Source organism: Heloderma suspectum, chromosome 6, assembly GCF_057233095.1.
Source record: "Heloderma suspectum isolate Gila_16-S chromosome 6, 16-S_ref, whole genome shotgun sequence".
NCBI classification, from domain to species: domain Eukaryota; kingdom Metazoa; phylum Chordata; class Lepidosauria; order Squamata; family Helodermatidae; genus Heloderma; species Heloderma suspectum.
Window position 1 is genome coordinate 63984277 of NC_139463.1, and position 20187 is coordinate 64004463.

The 20187-nt window shown below is 42.7% G+C and overlaps 1 protein-coding gene across 2 annotated transcripts in view; it reads right to left on the reverse strand.

The window, feature by feature from the left end:
* Positions 1 to 235: 235 nt before the first annotated feature.
* Positions 236 to 20187, reverse strand: part of TOP2A (DNA topoisomerase II alpha) — a 43292-nt gene continuing 23340 nt past the window's right edge. Inside the window, exons 23-35 of one of the 2 annotated variants that reach the window (XM_084804605.1) lie at positions 19948 to 20148; positions 17061 to 17256; positions 14183 to 14274; positions 13563 to 13718; positions 13389 to 13472; positions 12737 to 12928; positions 12336 to 12444; positions 11937 to 12086; positions 11530 to 11677; positions 9529 to 9593; positions 5772 to 5885; positions 1337 to 1566; positions 236 to 615 (exon numbers count right to left, since the gene is read on the reverse strand). In XM_084804605.1, coding sequence (XP_084660731.1) covers positions 469 to 615; positions 1337 to 1566; positions 5772 to 5885; positions 9529 to 9593; positions 11530 to 11677; positions 11937 to 12086; positions 12336 to 12444; positions 12737 to 12928; positions 13389 to 13472; positions 13563 to 13718; positions 14183 to 14274; positions 17061 to 17256; positions 19948 to 20148 — 1884 coding nt within the window. In that variant the 3' untranslated portion in view covers positions 236 to 468. Of the gene's footprint in view, positions 616 to 1336; positions 1567 to 5771; positions 5886 to 9528; positions 9594 to 11529; positions 11678 to 11936; positions 12090 to 12335; positions 12445 to 12736; positions 12929 to 13388; positions 13473 to 13562; positions 13719 to 14182; positions 14275 to 17060; positions 17257 to 19947; positions 20149 to 20187 lie in introns of both variants that reach the window. The other variant, XM_084804604.1, reaches the window with a different exon arrangement.

A 20187-nucleotide genomic window follows, 5' to 3' on the forward strand; every position in this document is an offset into this window, starting at 1 on the left:
GGAGATCTCCTTCATCCGCCCTGCATTGGATAGTCAGTAGCCTCTGATTTCAGAGCCTACCAACTATCTCAATAGGATTGTGCCCTTAGTGTTATGGGACCATGTTATAGCAAGCCTTGGGCTCTCATGTTCCCATTTGGAGTACTCATCAAAATAAACTGTTGTTTGTTGTGATGGCCCAATGCCGCCTTTGAGAGCAGAGAACTGAGTACAGATTCAGAAGTTAGAAGAATTACTAAGCACAACCTTCAAGTAAAAAACATTTATTGAGCAAATATAAAAGCAGTAGTTATAACAGTGTCAACAAACATACAGAAAATATTTACAGAGACGGACAGAACAAAGATAAAGTTTTGTGCCATCAAAAAGGCCACTGAAATCATTTGAAATTCATTTCTTTGCCGTCTAAAGCAGACACTACATTTTTTGGTAAGATAGAACGAGATGCAAATAAGCTTTGTTTTCAAATCAGAATATCTCATCATCCGACTCCTCCAGATATTGGACTGGCTTCCTGGTCCGACCCACCCTTTCACGTTGTACAGCTGGAGCAGGCAAGTCCTCATCTGAGTCCATTGCAATGGAAAACGACTCATCCAACTTCTTGGATTTCTGCTAAAAGAAAAATGGGTTTGTTAAACTCTCAAGAAACATTAGAATCTACAGAATTCATACATTGCATTTGGGAGGGGGGAAAGGGTGGATAACCCCACCCCCCTTTGGGGCTGTATATTGGTGGTGGTGGTGGTGGTGAGTGGAGCTTTCCAAGGGAGAGTGTGGGGATGATCCTAAGAAAGAGTGTGGGGTGGCTTTGGCCCCACCCACCGCCATTACACACACACACATGCAACCTCCTTTTTCTCCCCCCTTGCACGACTGCAGAAGGACAGCTTTCACATATCAGATCAAAAGACGCTGCGTACTGGAAACGAGCAACTCTCCATCCTTGCTCTACAAAGCAGCCTGGGAGGTAGGCAAGTATTCCTATTTTATGTATGAGAAACCAAGTCAAACAGAAAGGCACTAGAGGACTCTGAACTTCATAGCTTATCTGAAACCAGATCTCACATTTTATTAAGGTGTTGGTTTCTTTGCAGAGTATCGTAGGCCTCCTCCTAAGATGCTACCTAGGGGGAGGCAATTAAGTCACCCACATATACAGATGTTTGAATTTAAAGAGGACTTCCTCAGACATGCAAAATTGTTCCAGTGCCCCCAAGTCTGCACAATAAAAATGTGGGCACAGTGGAGTAGGGTGGCCAGAGTCCTTTAAAATGGTTTTCCATCTTGCAACATTAGAGGTAAGTGGTGAGAATATAAATAGCAACAAGCAAACCTTAAGCATTGTTGATTTTTTAACTGATTGGCCGAAGTCAGAATCAGAGTCCTGAGAACTAGAGGAGGAGGAAGGCTTCCTTTTTGCAGGTTTCTTTGCCTTGGCAGGCGCAGGTTTTTTGGAGGCTCCTGCATCACTACTGGAGTTTGAACTCTTAACTGCTGTTGCCTTGCTGGGTTTTGCAGTTGTTTTTTTCTTAGAGAAAGCATCCACAATAGAGACCTGATTGTCTAAGAACAAAATAATCAGTTAGATATTTGCTGACAACAATCCTGTTTGTCTCTTTGTAGTAAGAAGCTAGGTCTGCTGCAAGAACACATTCAAGCCTCCGCTTCAGAAACTTATTCTGATGACTGTCAAGACAACTGTTAATTACTTGCAAAACACTAAACTATTGTTGATCAAACTGAATCATACCCTGCAGGAAACGGCACAGTATTTTGTATGCAGGAATATCAAGAGAGCGTTTGGAGAGAGGCATTACCCTGAGCCACTGTTAAGTGACAGCCATAAGCAAGGCTGCTATTCATTATAAGCAGTGCTGAAAAGTGTCTGTGGAAATGGACTAAGTTGTAAGAACCAGAACTTGCACAAAGTGGATATATTTCATCAAAAACCTGAGGCTCTGTGTGCATGGTGCCACCTCTGGTGAGCGTGACAAGAACCTCCCCTGCCTGGCCCTTCCTGTGGGAAGGCCAAGTGGAGAGTGTGTGTGGTTGGGTGCCAAAATCAGTAGGCACTCCACACACCTTTGGCCAGCAGCACCCAACCGTGCACCCTCCCAGTTGGCCTTCCCAGGTGGGCTGGAACATTGGATGTTACTTCTGAAGACACTGTGTGCACCTTTGGGCAGTGCTGCCCAACAGTGCTTGCTTCTCACTGTGTCTCCCCCTTGGGAAAGGCCAGGCAGGGGGTGCGTTAGATGTGCACAGAGCACCTTTGGGCAGAAGCCCCCAGTGGGCCCCCACCCACCCACAGAGGAAGGGAGCAGAAGGCATGTTCAGCTAATACTCGGGGAAGGAGCTCCAAACCCTTTTACCAAGCATTGCCTGAAACATTGTTCATTGATTGTAAGCCGCTCAGGGGCTTTTTTGAGCTGAGGAGCGGGATAAAAATACAATAAATAAATAAATAAAAACCTACACTGTCCCCGCTTCTGTCCCCCACAGGAGACAGCCGCTGCCTGGCAATGGGACTGAAGGCATGAGGAGCATTTCTAGGCAAAGGCACCCAAGAGTGCACACTGCCCCCAAGAAGTTCTGCAAAACCATAACAAATAAAGAATCCAGACAATTTAATGTGATCCTGGTTCTCGACTCCATGGGACATACAGCTGAAGTTTCCTGCAACAAGGTCAGATAAATGCTGAATCTGAATGATAAAAATGTTTCATGGAGCTGAAGATCACTGAAAGCTTTGTTGCCTTGAAGTAAGCAGGGCTGCAGGAGGCTCCTCCCACTGAAGGGGACCAAGGACAATGCCTATGCTTCTAAAGAAACTGCAGTCCACCTGTGCAGAATAGAAAACTGGGCACTCACCCTGAGATTCCATTCCAGTTTGGTGTGAAGGCAGCATCCATGATGGGTTAACTCCCACTACCACCCAGGAAAAGGCAGGAAACATATTTATTTATTTCATTTATATCCTGCCTTTTTTTCTCCTTAGGGACATACATTGTCCTCCTCCTCCTCCATTTTATCCTCACAACAACCCTGTGTGGTGGGTTGGGCTGAGAGTCTGTGACTGGCCCAAAGTCATCCAGTGAGCTTCCATGGCCGAGTGGGGACTAGAACCCAGATCTCCCAACTCCCAGTCCAGCACACTCGCCACTACACCACACTGGAAACGTATGACCAAGATCTGGCCTCTGTGGCTTCTCCCGTCCAGCTCCATCCTAGCCAAGCTAAAGACAGACGAGTGATCAAGGAGCCAGTTGACTGTCAGAAGGGAGAAATAAAGAAGTCCCCTCTGAGAAGATGCAGCCCTTCCCGGATGTCCAGTTTTTGCTAAGATGCTACTGTGTATTTATACTTGGCCTGGTGAATGTAGGGTGTGGTTTGGACTTCACACAGAACCAGAATGGAATTTCAAGGTGAGTAACCAACTTTTACTCCAGTAACCAACTTTTACTCCAGTGTGAGGAGACATCCAGAAGGGGATGTTCACAAGCTTGGAGATCAGATAAGGTGGGCATATGTCGCAGGCTGAGGTAAGTCTTAGGTATTACTTGTTGCAAGACCCTCTAACCAAAGACAGCCTCCCCAAACGCAAGTTTGACCAACCTATAGCGACTAACAAAGATGTTGTGTGATGACAAGGTGACTGCCTTGCAGATTGGTCGGGTGCCTTAATGTCGAAGGCTACTTAAGTTGTTGTGGCCCTAGTGGTCCGTGCGGTTACATGGGCAGGCCTTGGAAGTTTTTGTAATATTAGCTGCAAAAAAGCAGGCCTTAACCCACCTGGCCAATGTAATGCAAGTGACCTCTTTTGCCCAAGGCAGTGAGTGGGCTGAAAAGAAACAAATAAGGCTTCCAAACTCTTCCATCTGTCTAAGGTAAATCTTAAGTCCCCCGTGGACATCCAGTGTGTACCACATCCCCTCAGCAGGATGGGAAGGACTGGGACAGAATGAAAGGGAAGCTACGTCCTGTGTTCTGAGAAAAAGAGAACTGACCTTAAGAAGAAAGGATGGGTCTACGTCTAGGATGGCAGCCTCTGGTAAAGATGCATAGGTAGTCTCGCATTAATGGTGCTCCCAGCTCTGAAATCCTCCTGGTGGATGTTATTACCAAGAGGAAAAGGACTTTTAGAGATAGGAGGTGAAGAGAAACAGTCCTTAAAGGCTTGAATGGTACCTTTGTCAGAGCTGTGAGAACCACCTGTAGCTTCCTGAAGGTGTGTCATCATCTTTTGGGGCGACAGCCCCTGAAACAAGAACTGCTAGTGGTACATCTACCAGTGGAACATTAAGTTCTTCCATAGCTTGCTGTCGCAAGGAATAGAATCTATAAGCTACATTAGAAGCCTTCCTACCTAGTAATGGAGAGGACTATTCAAGCTTTTACCAGTTTTTCAAATGAGGTTGGGAAGGGCACCTTTTGGCCGACTGGCATGGGCTTTGGAAAGAGATGGTTCCTGTGTGGTAGTGCTAGTGAGGCCATGGCCTTAGACTAGAGGGAGAAAAATCTCATTATTAAAGACAGACCATTCCCCTTCCTCTTTATTAGATGGGTCCAGAATCTGAAGGGAGTCACTATTTGAAGGGTGGTGTGTGATGGTAGTCCTAGACTTGCAATGTTTACCTCTAGCCATGTCTCTAGGGTCAGGGACTCTGTTGCTGAACCTGCAAAGGAAAGTGAGCCCATCTTGTGAGTTTTGATAAAATGCTTAGTGCTTTCCCCCCCTTAAGCTGGGGCAAAGGAGAGGAACCTGAAGAAGCAGCCTCTAGCTTACGCTTATGGGAGCATTTGTTAACCTTGTGTATGGCATTGGGGTGGTGAACCAACTCCTGATTAATAGTTTGCTGAATAGTGGCCAATAAAAGTTTCTGTTTGGTTTGAGAGTTGGGTGACAGCAGCAGTAGACTGAGATCAAGAGACTGGTCTGCTGAACCCATGCAGGCAATGGGGCTCACTGAGTTAGATGCCCCCTGGAGAAAACCATCTCTCTTGAAGAAATTGCGGATGCTTTTTGCGGTAAAATGAGGGCTGAAACCCCGGACACTGCCAGTCCTGGTTACCAATCACGTCTCCTTGGTGCTGTCCTCCTCAGAAGATGTGCCACCTACCCTGACTCCAAAAGGGCCGTGTGGGCAGCTAAGATAGGCAGCGTGGGCACAGCTGAGTCTTGATGGCAACTTTGCCTGTCTATACATAGCTCACTCAGTAAAGATTGCAGCCCTGTATCATTGTCGGCTAACACCCCGCCTGCTTTGGCAGAGGTTGTGACTTGCCTCATGACTCTGACATAAGCCACTGACATTGTCTTCTCCTGTGCAGGTCTGGTGGTCTTCTTGCCTGTTGGGGCTATTTCCAGGAGCAGAGGAAGAGTGAAAGTAAAAAAGAGAGAAGGAATAAAAACACAAAACAAGAACAGGTAGAAGAAAGATGAATTCCAAGAGATAAAATGAAGGATCTGAAGAAAAGAAACTGAAACTAGGTACGAGATTAAGGAATGAGGCCTAGAGAGAGACACAAGCTCTGTCTTGAGTGAAGGAAGGAAACGGACTGGAGGGGAAGAGCCACAGAGGCCAGGATCAAGGCAAAGATCTTGGTCACATGTTTCCTGCCCTTTCCTGGGTGGTGGGAGTTAACCCGTAGTGGTTGACCCCTTCATACTGGACAGGGAATAAGCCAGTACTAATTGCCTTTTAATCTCTTCAAAAATAATGTTCCTGAGTCGCCTCTAAACGCACAAACACCCACAATAATCTTACCTTTAGCTATGCTTGTTGTTTTCTTGGCTGGAGCTCTCTTTTTAGGAGCAGGCTTAACTGCGACATCAACAGATGCAGCGGGTTTAGCTTCTTCATCATCGTCTTCAGTGTGAACTTGAATAAAGAAAAGTTCCCAGTAAACTAACAGATCTGAAATATTTTCAATTCTGAACTCTTTTATTATTAATTTATCTGATTTATATTCTGCATTTCCACCCAAAAATGGGGCTCAAAGTGGCTAACGATAATAAAACCAAGATTAAAACAAAAACTTGACAATAAAAATAAATTAAAAGCATAATTTAAAGAACAGTAAAAGAAATAAACAGCAGCTAACCCAATAAAACCCCGTTCAGCAAGAGACCAGCTTATATGCCAAAGGCCTGACTGGAAAAAAAACTTTGCCTGCTGGCAGAAGGACAACAGAGAAGGCCAACCTAGCCTCCCATGGCAGGCAGTTCCAGACCCTGGGAGCTGCCACTGAGAAGGCCCGCTCTTGCATTCTCACCAAGTGTGCCTCTGATGATGGCAGAGCCAAGAAGGACCTCCCCGTAAGACTAGCCTCAGCTGTGCAAACACATTCCTGGCTACTGCCAAGACCCGGGCAATCCAGGTCCAGGCCAAATCCAGGATTACACCCAAACTGCAAACTCGAGTCTTCAAGGGGTGTGTAACACCATCCAGCACAGGTTGAATCCCTAACTTTGTATTTAGAACAAGCCAAGCAATTTATAGAAAACTGTATATATTCATGAACAGGGGTAACATTCTCTCTAGTCGTGTATCCAGGAAGTGGGTGGTAATGATGCTGATATTACTAGATGCTCCTAGGGCAGGATAAGACCTATGCACAAGATAAAACCTATGGGCTGATTGGAGTCCTATCACTATCTCTTTGCAGCCCCTTCCCATAATGGTGAGAGAACAGCTATGGCCTACTCAAGCCCATCAAAAGGGAAAAAGAGGCTGGGAGAATGCCTGCACTACTACATTTGTATTGCTCTTTTCCTCCTTGGATTCAGAAGTGCATGATGAAATTGATACTAGTTTTTCTAGACTGTTACAGGAGGCCATGCTGTAGTGTTCATTGTTGTCACAAACGTAGGAATGCGTAATGACATGAGATGAAAAGTTAGTGACTGCATGAAAGACAAGGGAATGAACAGAAAGGAAAGTGCTGTAGGATGGAGAGAGAGAAGAGCCTGCACAGTGTGGAGTGACAAGAAGTAGAGAGGGTTAACAATGAGAGGGGTTCAAGGAGATGTGAATGTGCCTAATGAGGCAGTGAGAAAGAGAATGGGTCAAAAAGAAAAACAGTTAAGGTTGTGAAGTTCAGGTTTGTTTAGAACCACAGATTGTCATAATATAGAATACAAATACAATAACATGTTGCAATACACAAAATATTCAATTCTGAAAAACTTGGTGGAGCAAGAAGTATCTAATACCTAGATTAAAGTGTTGCAATGCAAAAAATCAGATGTAGTACAGTAGATGGCCAATGAAATGCTAACAATACTTTTCTGTGCTGTTATACTCATGTGGCCCCTTTGTTTTTATCAACTCAAAATGGCCCTTGGGCAATTTGAATTGTGCATCCTTTACAAGGCACCAAGCACAACTGCCAAATGCTCTAAACAAAGTAACAAGATACAGCTCTAGGCTTCAGGAATCCCTTTGTTTATGGAACTTGCAAAACAAAGAGACAATGCAGGGAAGTACCACCACTGACCTAAAAAAAAAAGTATTAGACTGACAGTTCTTTTGTCCGCAGACCAGATTTCCTGGTTATTTTTAAAGCTTTGCTATCTCTCATTAGAGTGTTAACAATGACCACTCACAGGAAACAATGTCGAAATCCAGGGCTGCAGTGATTTGGCAGCATCTTGTCCCACCACCCAGAAACATTGAAGACTGACATTTAGGCTCTTTCAATTTCAGTTCTTCTTGTGAAGGAGAAATGGGGTGTGTGTGTGTGTGAGGGGCGAGCTTCAACCTTTTAAGCCTTGCCCTGCAAATGCTTCCTGCACTATGTGAGGAGGAATAAAACTATTATCTCCATTCTGCAGGAATGGGGAAGGGATCCTGAAAGAATGGTATACGGCAAAACTATAGTGTAATCCAGTGTTTCTGAAATTGTGTTCCATGGAACCCTTGGTGCTGCATGCAATGTGATTAGGGTACCATGAGAGTTTCAAAGCCAGCAATATTTTCCCCTCTAAAATATTAAGTATGAAATTATGTATGTATCAAAATGTTTAGTTGAACAGCATTGAGATGGTAAAGGCTGCTATTGTGATGTGGCCATTGCAAAGTCTCCTGGCTCTTACAAGCTGGAGCCACTAAGGAGGATAGGGCAACCCCCCACCACTTCTCAGGACATTATGGGCAACCATGAGAACGCATGGTCCTATCAGAGCACAGCATCTGTATCACATGGCTGATGTATACAGCAAGAGCCAGGACTCAGAATATAGACTCATAGAGAGCAGTCTGGAGCCAAGCATTGGTCTCTTCCGTAAGCAGCAGACGCCTGAGTAGAGTTTGCGCGCGCGTGTGTGTGTGTGTTCATTTAATTTCTGTTTCTGAATTCGGGGAGACAGCGGGGCAGCCTGCAAGCCAGGCAGTCAACTTGAATCCGTCCAGACCCTCATCATACAAAGGCATCAGCCAGAAGGTAGGAAAGTTTTTCAATTTGTGTTTTAAAACTGGGTTGCTGTTCTAGGCTCTACAAACTAATTTTAAAGGTTTGGGTGCAGCTTTGGGCTCTAAAATCAATTTTTAGGGCTTGAAAGCAGCTCTAAGCTTTATAAATTATTTTTTGGGCTCTAGGCTCTGTAAACCAATTTTTAAGGCTTGGGTGTGGGTCTAGGCTCTGTAGGGAGGGGCTATGGCTCAGCGGTAGAGTACATGCTTTGCATGCAGAAGTCCTAAGTTCAATTCCCAGTATCTCATGTTAGGGCTGGAAACATTCCTGCCTGAGACCTTGGAGAGCTGTTGCCAGTCAGTGTCAACAGTCCTGGGCTAGATGGACCAATGGTTTGACTCAGTATAAGGCAGTTCCCTATGTTTCTAAATTAATTTTTAAAGGTTGGATGCAATTCTAAGCTCTGCAAATTACTTTTTAAGGCTGACTGCAGCTCTAGGCTCTGCAAATTACTTTTAAGGAGTTCTTATAAGGAGGACAGTTGTTGGTTCAGGTAATTTCCCTTCATTCTGCTCTCCTTGTTCTTTATAAAATATAAGGCACCCCCCAAATCCTAACTTTAAAAAACTAAAAAAAATCAGATGCACCTTTCAGTGTTATGCGCAGCAATTTTCAGTATGGAAGTAGACTTGATTTCCTCTATGTCACTCTAGAATTTTCCCAACCTTCCTTTATCCCAGTAGTATTCCGTACTCCCCTGATCAACATGTATGGGTTCTGCCAATATATTTCAAACCCAAAAGTGTTCTGTGGCCAAATTCATTTGGGAAACGCTGATATAGTTCATTACTAATAACCCCACATTACTGGGGCGAAGGGGAATGCACAACAGAGTACCTTATGACAACACCGATCCAATAACATGAATGTTACGATCTTGTCTCTCTGAGACAGCTGACTGGCTTAACAGACCAGAAAGTGTTTGAATACAGGGCAGCATCAAGCTGCATTAATCAAAGTCAGGCAAAGGGTAATAGGTGGGAACAGAATTTGGTTTTGACAGACTAAGTGAATTAGTCATTCATTCCAGTAAGTGAATGATATACTCACTTGAGACAGTAGTCTGTACCTCTGGTGGTTTGAATTCTTCTTTACCTTTCTGTTCCTTTGCTTTCCTAGAATAGAGAACCAATACCCTGGAATATACTTTCCACATTTCCATGTGCTTGCCCTATATTCTATAGAAATAACTAATATGAAATAGAAAAACCCAACGTTTTATGTAACACTGGAGCTGAATGCTTGGGTCTTTGGAGAATATTTGGTAAAAGAAACTACTTTTGCCATGGGAAATTGAGACACACACATAATACATTCATATAGCTGGGAGGTTAGGATAACAAAGCAACATGGGGTTGAATACACTTAAATCCATAACAGGAACAGCAAACATTACTTTGAGGGATGACCAGAATTGATAGTGTGTGGACTTCCAAGCTGCACAGAACTCTTCTCAATAGGTGGTATGAAGGATTGGGGATGAAACAGTGGAAGTATACAGAAGCATGCAGAAAGTTCCAGGTTCAAACCCTGGTAACTTCAGCTTAAAAAGGATTAGGCAATAATATTGTGGTGTGGAGGACATTTGCCTGAGACCCTGGAGAGACCCTGCCAGTCACAGTAGGCAGGTGGGGATAGATGGACAAATAGTCTGACTTGGCACAAGGCATTTTTTATACTTCTTTTAAGGAAGAAAGATATTTCTGGTGTTGAAGCAACATCATGCCCTACACCAAGAACACTTCTCTCTCTTTTTCATTTGTTTTCGTGTGTTTTTTTAGTCTGTCATACCATATGAACAGTCCTGTTGCTACTTGGGCGTTCATACACTACTCTGTTGTTTTCTGGTTAACCTTGAGACAAATATTTTCCCCAGAAGCCTTTGCATCTGGTAAGACTCCTAATCTGCATAACAGGCTACCTTGCAAATATTTATCCAAAATAGTTATTTTGTCATCCATATTTGTATCATAATTTGCTACACTTTCCTAAGCTACAATTTTCAGGGAAGCAAATAGATTAAGATAGATTCCTGTTTTAAGTTTGAATCAGTTTGATTCTAACAGAATCTTTGTGCTGACATGCTGCAACTTTTGACTGAACCTTTCACTGACCTAGGAGCCTGCTATGGGAAGGAGGAAATTTTCCCAGCTGAACTCAGGCAAGGCCAACTGGTGTTTCAGATAAGGAAACTGGGAAGAAAGAATAGCTAGCTGCTTACTGGACTATTGTTCACGTGTCCTGCTTATGATGAAAATGACATGAAATATTGTAAACAGAACTAAAAACACACATCAAATTTAAAATAGTAAACCTCTGGAAGAGAAGCAGATATTATCCTGTTTGGGGAACTTAAGGAAATGTGTTCAGAAAAGCTATAAAATATGAAGTAAATGTATTACTTCCAAATCATACCTGGGAACTTTGGAAAAAAAATAACCAGTTGTCAGAAAAAAAACTATTTTGTGGGAAAGATATATAAGCAGTGCCAATACAGAATCATATAAATATGAGGGGGAAAACACAGGGACTCCAGAACCAAACATCAGTTCTCATCAGGACAGAATACTGGGTCTCATTGACTTCTCTGCTCCAGTTTGCTACACGTTCCCTAGTGCCATGTGGGTGAGATATTTTATTGCTTTAAAGGCAATGCTCCTAGAACTGAACTTAAAATGTTTTTTAAATGTGATTTGTTTGTAACAATTATGTATTTTGTCTAGGTTCAATGCTCTTACATCAAATGTGAATCATGTCAGTTTTAAAGATAAAAAGAGATGCCTAATCTCAGAGTTCTCTCTATATAAACTGTGTGTGTATATAAACAAGGAATTTTGTAAACTTACGAATTCCATGGTGACACTTTGTTCCTGGCATATGGCATGGGATATGTTATCTACTGATCCATGATTTAGCGAAATACAGAAATCTCATATTATAGTATCTCCAGGCAAGGAGAAATCTGTCACAACCCTCAAAGGTTTGCTGTCCCTGTTTGGATATTTTTGGAACGAACACAGTTACCTATTTTTGCATAGGTCAGGCACTCACTTAGAAACAGCCTCCAGCTTTGCAGCTGGAACCTCTGCATTTTCATCAGATACAGCATCCTCATCCATTTCATTCTCAGCCTGGTGTTTCCCACCTATGTCACTGAGGTCTGAATCGGAATTGGAATCCACCACATATTTGACTTTTGCTGAAAGAAGAATACAAAAATTAGGCTGTAATCTAGTCAGAAGTAAGTTTCACTGTGTTCAACAGAAATTACTCCGAGTTAAGGGGGTACAGGATTGTAGCCTCAGAGGAAGATTACCAGGAGAGTCAACTCTCTTAACCTTCTTTGCAAAGACTCTAAATTCATTTTAAGATTTTATTATACCAAAAGTACTCAAACAAATACAAATACAGTATCAAGTAACGATTCCAAGTTGTTTTGTAACTCTTCATAAACCTACCTGCTGCTTGGCGGCGTGGTACATTTGCACGAGGTACAACCTCTATATCATCTTCTTCTGATTCTGAGTCAGACCAAGGGTTTTTTTTCATTGCTTTTTTTACTGGCTTGAATGGCAGCACAGATTGTTTCTTGGTATCTGAAGTTAAGTCTGCTAAATTGTAAGACCAGACATGATGCATTTAAGAGGAAAATTAAAACTCATGGGAGTGCTTGGTCCCGGAAAATTAAAACTCATGGGAGTGTTTGGTCCCAGAAAATGCATTCTACCTATTTGCATCACTCTGCCCCCCACCTTAAAATGAATATATTCAGGATATGCTGCTTTTAAAAAAAACTAAAACCAGGTGCTACTAAGGCAAATCCCACCAAAGAACAGACACCAGTGAACAGATTTTACCTGGCTCCATTTTCAGTTTCTTTGCCAATCTTTGTTTAAGATTCTTTGGTTCCTTATCACACCCTGGTGAATCTCCTTCTTGATTCCCATCAAGCTCGGTTTTTTCACTCTACAGATAAATAAGGAGGAGGAGAATTGGTGGATGACAGGGCAAAGGAAAGGCATCAACAAAACAAAGGAAAACTGTAAGTTGGATCTAGATTTAGTTATACTTAGGAGTAGACTCAATGAAATAAATGAAATAAAGTCATGACTAACTTAAGTCCCATTGATTTCAATGGGTCTACTTGAAGTATGACTAAATCTAGATCCAACCATATATACATATTTTGTAATACATTTTATTTATATATCTATATATACACACAATCCCTAACAGAGGCTAACATTTCCTATTTTACCTTGATTTTTCTTTTTAATTTCTTCTCTGCTTCCACTTTCATCTCTTCAGTCACTCGGGGGATGACCCTTCTGCCATGTGGAGAGGGCATGATTTCCTGCAGCTTCTTTACTTTCAGTTTTCCTCCTTTCCCTTTGATGGGCTTGCCAGTGGGTCCTGACAGCTCATCCTGCCTTTCCTTTTCTTCTAAGGCCTAGAGAGGACAGTAGAGCAAAAGTGGGCTGAAGAACTTAATAGTATGCAGTATGATTTCCCAGCTGAAAAGTTACCAATCGCCCAGGGAAAGCAGCCTTATAGGAAGAGCAGGAATAGGCATTACATTTCTGTTTCATGGATGTTTGTTTTTAAAGAAAATGAGATATCTCAATATAACCTAAGTTGAACTATGCAGCAATTACAGCACCCTTTAGCAAAGGCCAGAAGACAACTGTCCCTGGAATCTCTCTGCTCCTCACTTGCATCTTTCAGGTTTCTGCTTTAAGACATATTAAGAACCCCTGGCCACTGTCAGCTGTCTCCACAATTGTCTTTTCCTTTTCAGAACACTCATGTCATACCCAACTGAAGAAAGAGTCCCACTATGGGCAATCAATACAAGCTGAAAACCGATTAGTTTGCCAGAAATCCAGAGCCTTTCTCAAAGAGTGACTTACTTCAAGAGCCTCAACAAAGACTGCAAGATCTTCTCTCCATAAATCATCAGGTTTCTTCTGCTTCAGGTTTTCCAGCTCAGTTTCCTAATAGACCAGTGAAAAATAGTTAAGCCTGTGCTTGAGCATTTAACACTGCCAACTCTCAAGCTTTTTCAGAACTGTTCATCCACCTACTTTGTCATCCCGTTGCTTGCATAGCTCATCCTTCTTTTCCTTTGTTAGGTACCAGAGAGGCATGTTCAGAAGATAGTTAAAATCTGGCCCAGTGGCTGCAGCAGATTCATTTTCCTTATCACTATCCCCTTCTTCATTTATGTCTTCATCGTTGCTCTGGAGCAGAGAAAGTTGGCCACTTGTTAATAGCTGCTGAGGTTGCTCAGCATCTGCAACACAATCCACCCTTTCAAACTAATGAGGTGTTTGTCTACCCTTCTCCCAATGCTTTTCTTTGGATTCAGGAAAATAGTGATGATAGAAGAACCTGGTGCTCAATGTCTGCTCCCCATAGGGTGATGCTGAATACAGGGCCCATTACTACCTCCCAGGAGAGCAGATGGTGACAGAGATAGAAATGCTGCCATCATGTGAACTGTGCACACAGCACTGGGGTCACCCTTCTGCCTTAAAAGGCCAGTAATCCTTGAGACATGATGAGATTCAGGATCAAGATCCATTTTTCCAGCTGCAGCACCTGTGATGGTAGTAGTAATGGTGGAATCCCCTCAAAAGTTAAAGAAACCAGAGTCATAAAGCAACTGATTTAATAAAAAGGAAGAGACTGAGAACTACAATACCTTCTGCTGAGACTCTTTCCATTTCTTTACTGGATCAGAATCATAACCCCTCTGGATAAGGACCTTTATCAATTCTTTCTTGGGCTTGTTCTCTACAAACAACACACATTTTCAGACCATCACAAGGAACAAATTCAGAAGAAACAGCAGCCAAAATTAATGTCACGGCAATTTAACAGTTTGGCACTCTGTTAGGAACAAGACACAAGTCAACTTGCATTCCATGAACAGAAAAGCCAAATTGAACATGGTTACTTTTAGCACTTCAAGATGTGTCAGATTAAGAACATAAGAACCAAGCTGAATCAGATCAAAGGCCTATCTAGTCCAGCATTCTGTTCATAGTAGCCAACCTGCTGCCTCTAGGAAACCCACAAGTAGTAAATGAATGCAATAGCATGTGGTTCCCAGCTGGTACACAGAGACATACCACCTCCAATACTGGAGGCAATCCATAGTCATCATGAATAGTAACCATCGAGATAGCCTTATCCTCTATGAATTTGTCTATTCCCCTTTTGAAGCCATCCAAATTGGTGGCCAGACAGTGACAACCTACAATCAAGAAGATCTTAAGTTTGTGATAGACAGCTTGATAAAATGTTGAATCAATATGTGGCTGCTGTGAAATAGACCAATTCCAAGTTGAGCATAATTACAAAAGGAATGGAAAATAAAACTGTCAATATCATACTGCTCTTATACAAATCTATGGTATGAGCACACTTGGAATATTGTAGGCAACCAAAATGATTGGAGCAACTCCCCTGTGAAGAAAAGTTACAATAACCTGGTTTGCACATAAAACCCACGGTTTGTTTAATCCATGGTTTGTTGCCCTATATGGGGTTTGTCTAGCAGATGAACAAACAAACAAACACTTGTTTGTTTTCTAAATTCCTGGATTGTTCCTTTCCCTCTTCCTTCACCCACTCCTACATCCCAAATGCCTTTGCAGAGCTCTAGTATTGTCATATAGAGTGACTGGTTGGTGTTGTTTTTTACCACTCTTACCTGCTGCCTCTGTCATCTGATGCAACAACCCATGAACAATCCACAGTCCTGGGTTCACATGTAACAACAACCCATGGTTTAAACTACCACGAACAACTCACAGTTCACAACCCAACAAACCATGGGTTCTCTTTCTGGGTTGTTCGTGGTTAAGAAACCATGGGTTTCTTTCATTCACACATAACATAAACATTCACACATAACAACCCAGAATTCAACAACCCATGGGTTAAATAATGAACTAGATCAACTGGAAGTGTTTAGCTTCAACATCTGGAAGTGTTTAGTTTAGAAAAAAAGCAAATATTGGGAGTCATGATAGAGCTGTACAAAATTATCCATGGGGTTGAGAAAGTTGATAGGGAAAAGTTTTTCTCCGCCTCCCATAATACTAGAACCTGGGGTCATCCCATGAAGCTGACAGATAAAAAGGATGTACTTCTACATGCATTGCATGTAGAATTTGCTACTACAGGATGTAGTGATGGCCACCAACCTGGACGGCTTTAAAAGGGGATTAGACACATTCATGGTTGAAAACAGGGAAGTTACAAAAAGGCAGGGAAGGGTTAACTACCCTGACCCTCCTTGCCCTGTTGCTAAACTCACACAGCTGCTTAACTCTCATGTCTGCTTCACTTTTTTTTACCTTGATGCTTTATCAGTGGGGCTGAGACACTTCACCACTGGGACTCCTCTTTGTGCTCAGTGAACTAGGCTCCTTCCCAAGTGTGCCTATTTTTATAGCCCTGGCTAGCTTCTCCCAACTGCTGCTCCAGCCAGTTAGATTAGAAGGCTTTGCTTAAAAAAAAGTGAGGGTGCGGCTCAACTAGTCTGCACTAGAATGGAAAGTTAGGTAAGTTTAGCCCCCTGGGAATGGAGATTTTTTTTTTAAAACAGAAAGCCACGAAAACTAACCGTGCCAACTGACAACTGCCAGTGGACAGGAGATTAAGATGTCATTTGAGTTCCTGGGAATGCAAGTCACTGCACTGGTTGACATGATGAAAATAGCCCACCATGAGCTGCAGTGTCCACAGCCCTCACATAACCCTAGAACAAACCATTGCAAAATCCTCACTGCCTGGGTTTGCATGACACAACCTGCAGCTGGGCAGTGAATATTCAAAATGGACAACCACATGCAACATAGCCCACTGTGGCTTAAATAAGCCATAGTAGGCTGTTTGATCGTGCTAACTGGCCCACTATGTACCTGGCTCAGTGTGCTGTTTTTAGACTTACACTCTTTTAAAAAAGCTAAACACTTAATTAGGCTGAGGTCTGTACCTAAACTTTAGTGTATGAGCTACACTTAAAGACCTAAAAACCAAGCCTATACTGAGCTTGAACTGAAGCTAAGACCACACTTTGTTTATAACCACATTTTCCACTAACTAGGTCTGCACTATTGTCTTTGTCAATATAAAACTACGTATTCTGAACTCCTCTACGTATCTGGCTGAGGTTTTCTGCAACTACTAAATAATCTAATTATTTAGCTTGTTCTGTCACAAATGAACATTTGCATGGGATTTTTTATTAGTTGCTCTTTAGCAAAATTAAACTTCCCCCTTTACTGGAGACAGGAGGGCAGCCTCTTCTCCAATGGAAGTTGGTTTGGAGCCTGCCCACTCAGCCCTAGCTGTTCCCTCTAGTACTTGCCCCCATGTCTTCAAGGAAAGAAATAGCTTATGGCAGAGTCAGGAAACTTGCAGCCCACCAGATCTTGTTGGACTGCAATTCCCATCAACCTTTGTCAGCACAGTTAATGGTTAGGGATGATGGGAGTTGCAGTCCAACGACATCTGAAGGGTGACAGGTTGCCCATCCCTGGCTTAAAGCCAACTCTGGCAATACTTACCAATCACTATTTTGCCCTCTATCTTTTCTAGGATGAAACGTGCCTGGTTGTTTAGTTTTGCAGACTCTGCTCCCAACATCCCGGCAAGCCAATCTTTTCTTAAGGTGTAATAGCGCAACCTGAGTTCATAGAATTCCCGCAGAATATCCTCTACAGTCTCGTATTTCTTCAGGCAACCAACATGGTCAAAGAGTACCTAGGGCAAAGAACAACACTCCAGAAGCCTGCAATTTGCAAGCCTGTGATCATGCCTTGGAAGGGTACAAGAATTTGCTTCCCCACCACACACAACTCCATCACACTGTTTGCTTCACAGGGTGTGAACATCAAAGGGCCTGGGTCCAGTTATAGAATTTCCCTTGAACTATTTATTGTATTTCTTTGTTGTTCAAGCCTTCAAAAAAGCGTAAACGTTTTTGTAAGCCACATTGGTAAAACAGCCCCTTGCTTGTGGCAAGCAGGAATCTCCAAGTGACCAAAGAAGCTTTTGTAAATTGGAAGAAAGTTGGCTCATTTCTTTCATGGTGCTGATATGCCACAAATGCCTAAAATACACAAGTAGACAGGCGGCCTAGCAATTAGTGGGCATGGCAAGGTTGGTCAAGATCCTTTGCAAGAGGATGGAATACAAATCTTTAATTTGGGGAAAGACTGCATTAACTTCCTTTTAAATAGGCTTTAATCAATTAGAGAATATCTGATCAAAGCAGGGGTGTAGAACCTCTGGCTGGCAGGCCTAATCTGGATCTGACTGTGGAAGCTCCTTCCACCTCTGTGGGCCCCACCCCTCAAAGGCCCCATCCCAACTGAGGGTTGGGGAAGAGGCAGGGAGAGGAATCCCCACTGTTCTCTCTGATAACAGATATAACAGCAGGTATTCCCCTGGGTGCACAGTTTCCCAGTCAGGGAAGCTCCATATGCAGTGAAGCTAGCTGGCCAATGCTCCTTCACTCCTCTGTTTGGAGGAGCGATGGCCACTTGGCTAGTTTGGCTTTGCCCACCCCACCTCCTAGGCGCAGCAAAGTCTGAACCCTGGCCCAAGCACTGGGTGGAAAATCCAGCCAGCACTTTGGCCAGGGAGCAACTGATATCAGGTGGGAATGGCCATGCCCTGCTGACGTCATATAGCCCACACAGGGCTAGGTCTTATTTCCAAATAAGAGTGCATAATAGTGCTTCCTAATTCGAACAGATATGGCACTTTAGGAGATTATGGCTGTAATCCTGTACACACTAAGATGAGAGTAAATCCCACTGAATTCAATGGGGCTTACTTTTGAGTAGGCATCTATGAGATTGCACAAGAAGTTTGGGATAACCAGACTGTGATTTTTCAGATTAAGGGAAATATAGCATCCTACACTGAGGTTTATCTGCCCTCCACATTTTGTAGGTTTTTTAACCAGTAAAGGTTACTAGCCTGCCAAATTGCATATGCCGAAATCTAGATCCAACCCGTGCTATTTCTCTTAATGTTCCCGAATCTTTTGATGCTTAAAAGGAAATGGGAACAAGATCTTTGAATTGATGAAAAATAAGGTATATCCCACTTTATAGATTCAAATATCAAAGAAGGGATCTTGAAGGTTTAATTTTATAGATGGTATTTTAGACATTTAAACTTGAAAATGTATATTGATATTAATTAATGTTGTATTTAAATAATTAGTCAATATTATATTTAAGTAGATATCAACATCAACTGAAAGAGATTATAGGAAAATGGAAAAAAATTTGTCTTACAGATCATTCGAATGGTATCTGATTCAACAAAACTAACCAGTTGATTTGCATACAGAACTGAAAGCAGACTGAATTATAATTCTGAACTTTTCTGGTAGGTAATTTGCTAGTACGTTGCACAGTTTTCACTAACCACATATCGGAGACAAATAGTTACATGGAACAATGGCAACAGTAATTGTTTTAGAATGATATTAAACTGGAGGAAAATGTTAGGCAAATACTGATCTTAGTTTAACCATTATTTATTATTGTTTTTTTAGGGAGCAATCCTATGGCCACTAGACACTGTCTAGAGGGCCATAGGATATGCTCTTTTCCAGGAACCGACCTCGGAGCCTGTGCTCTGAGGTTGGTTCCTGGAAAGCCTACCTCCCCCTTCATCCGCGCTGCCTTGGAGAAGCCCCATCCTCCACGCTCGGAAGACGAGTGTGGAGCGACTGAGAAGGGCTAGGGCTGGGGCTGGGGGGCATTCCGGGGCAGGAAGAGCGGAGCTGCGTGTACGACACATCCAATGTGTTGTACAGCAGCTTCCTCTCCCAGTCGGCCCCTCCGCCGCTAGACAGCCCAAAACAGCTGTCTAGCGAAAAATAGCAAGGCAGGAGTGGTGCAGAGGGAACGATCCCCCCGTGCCTCTCTTGCCTTGCTTAGGATAGGGGGTCGCCTATCCTAGGTGGATAGGCGGATGTGACACTGATGATTCTGTTTTCTAAAATATATTTTTTAAAGTATGTTTAATGCATAATACAATAAATTTTGAAATTAGGAACCATTTATTCACTTCTAGATCCTGTCCCCTATTTTTTTTCCTACCACCACAAATATGGACAATTTTTGAGATCATAAAAATGGAGGCTACTCTGTAACGCAAGTTACACTGCACTTAAGAAACTGTCCTCACATCCTCTTCAGCTTAATTGAGATATTATAATATATAAGGTTTCAGTTAAAAGATAAACAATTAAGACTAAGTGTCTCATTTTTTTTGCCTTGATAGGTCCCATGTGGGTTGTCTGCCCCCTTCCTCACTGAATAAATGGAAATGACCCCCGAAGTGTCATCCTTTCCTCTGTACTCTGGGAAGCCCAGGGGATCAGACCTTCTTTGCACTGTGCAAAGAGAACCCTTCTGGGTTCTTGCTTACCATGTTGTTGCAGGAAAGAGAAGTCTGTATTTTGAAGACCTTGTGTAGACCAGCAGCTTCTGCCTCCGCAAGCTTTTGCTCACTCATCTTTACTATGAACTTGACTGTGGTGTCTGTGTGGTATTCTTTATAGTCTGTTATTAGTGGGGGAGTCTTTTCTGTGCCATTCAGCATAGGCTCCAGAACCTGTTCTTTATATACCTGAGGACAGAGAGAACAGTATAGTGGTTTGCCTTTTTT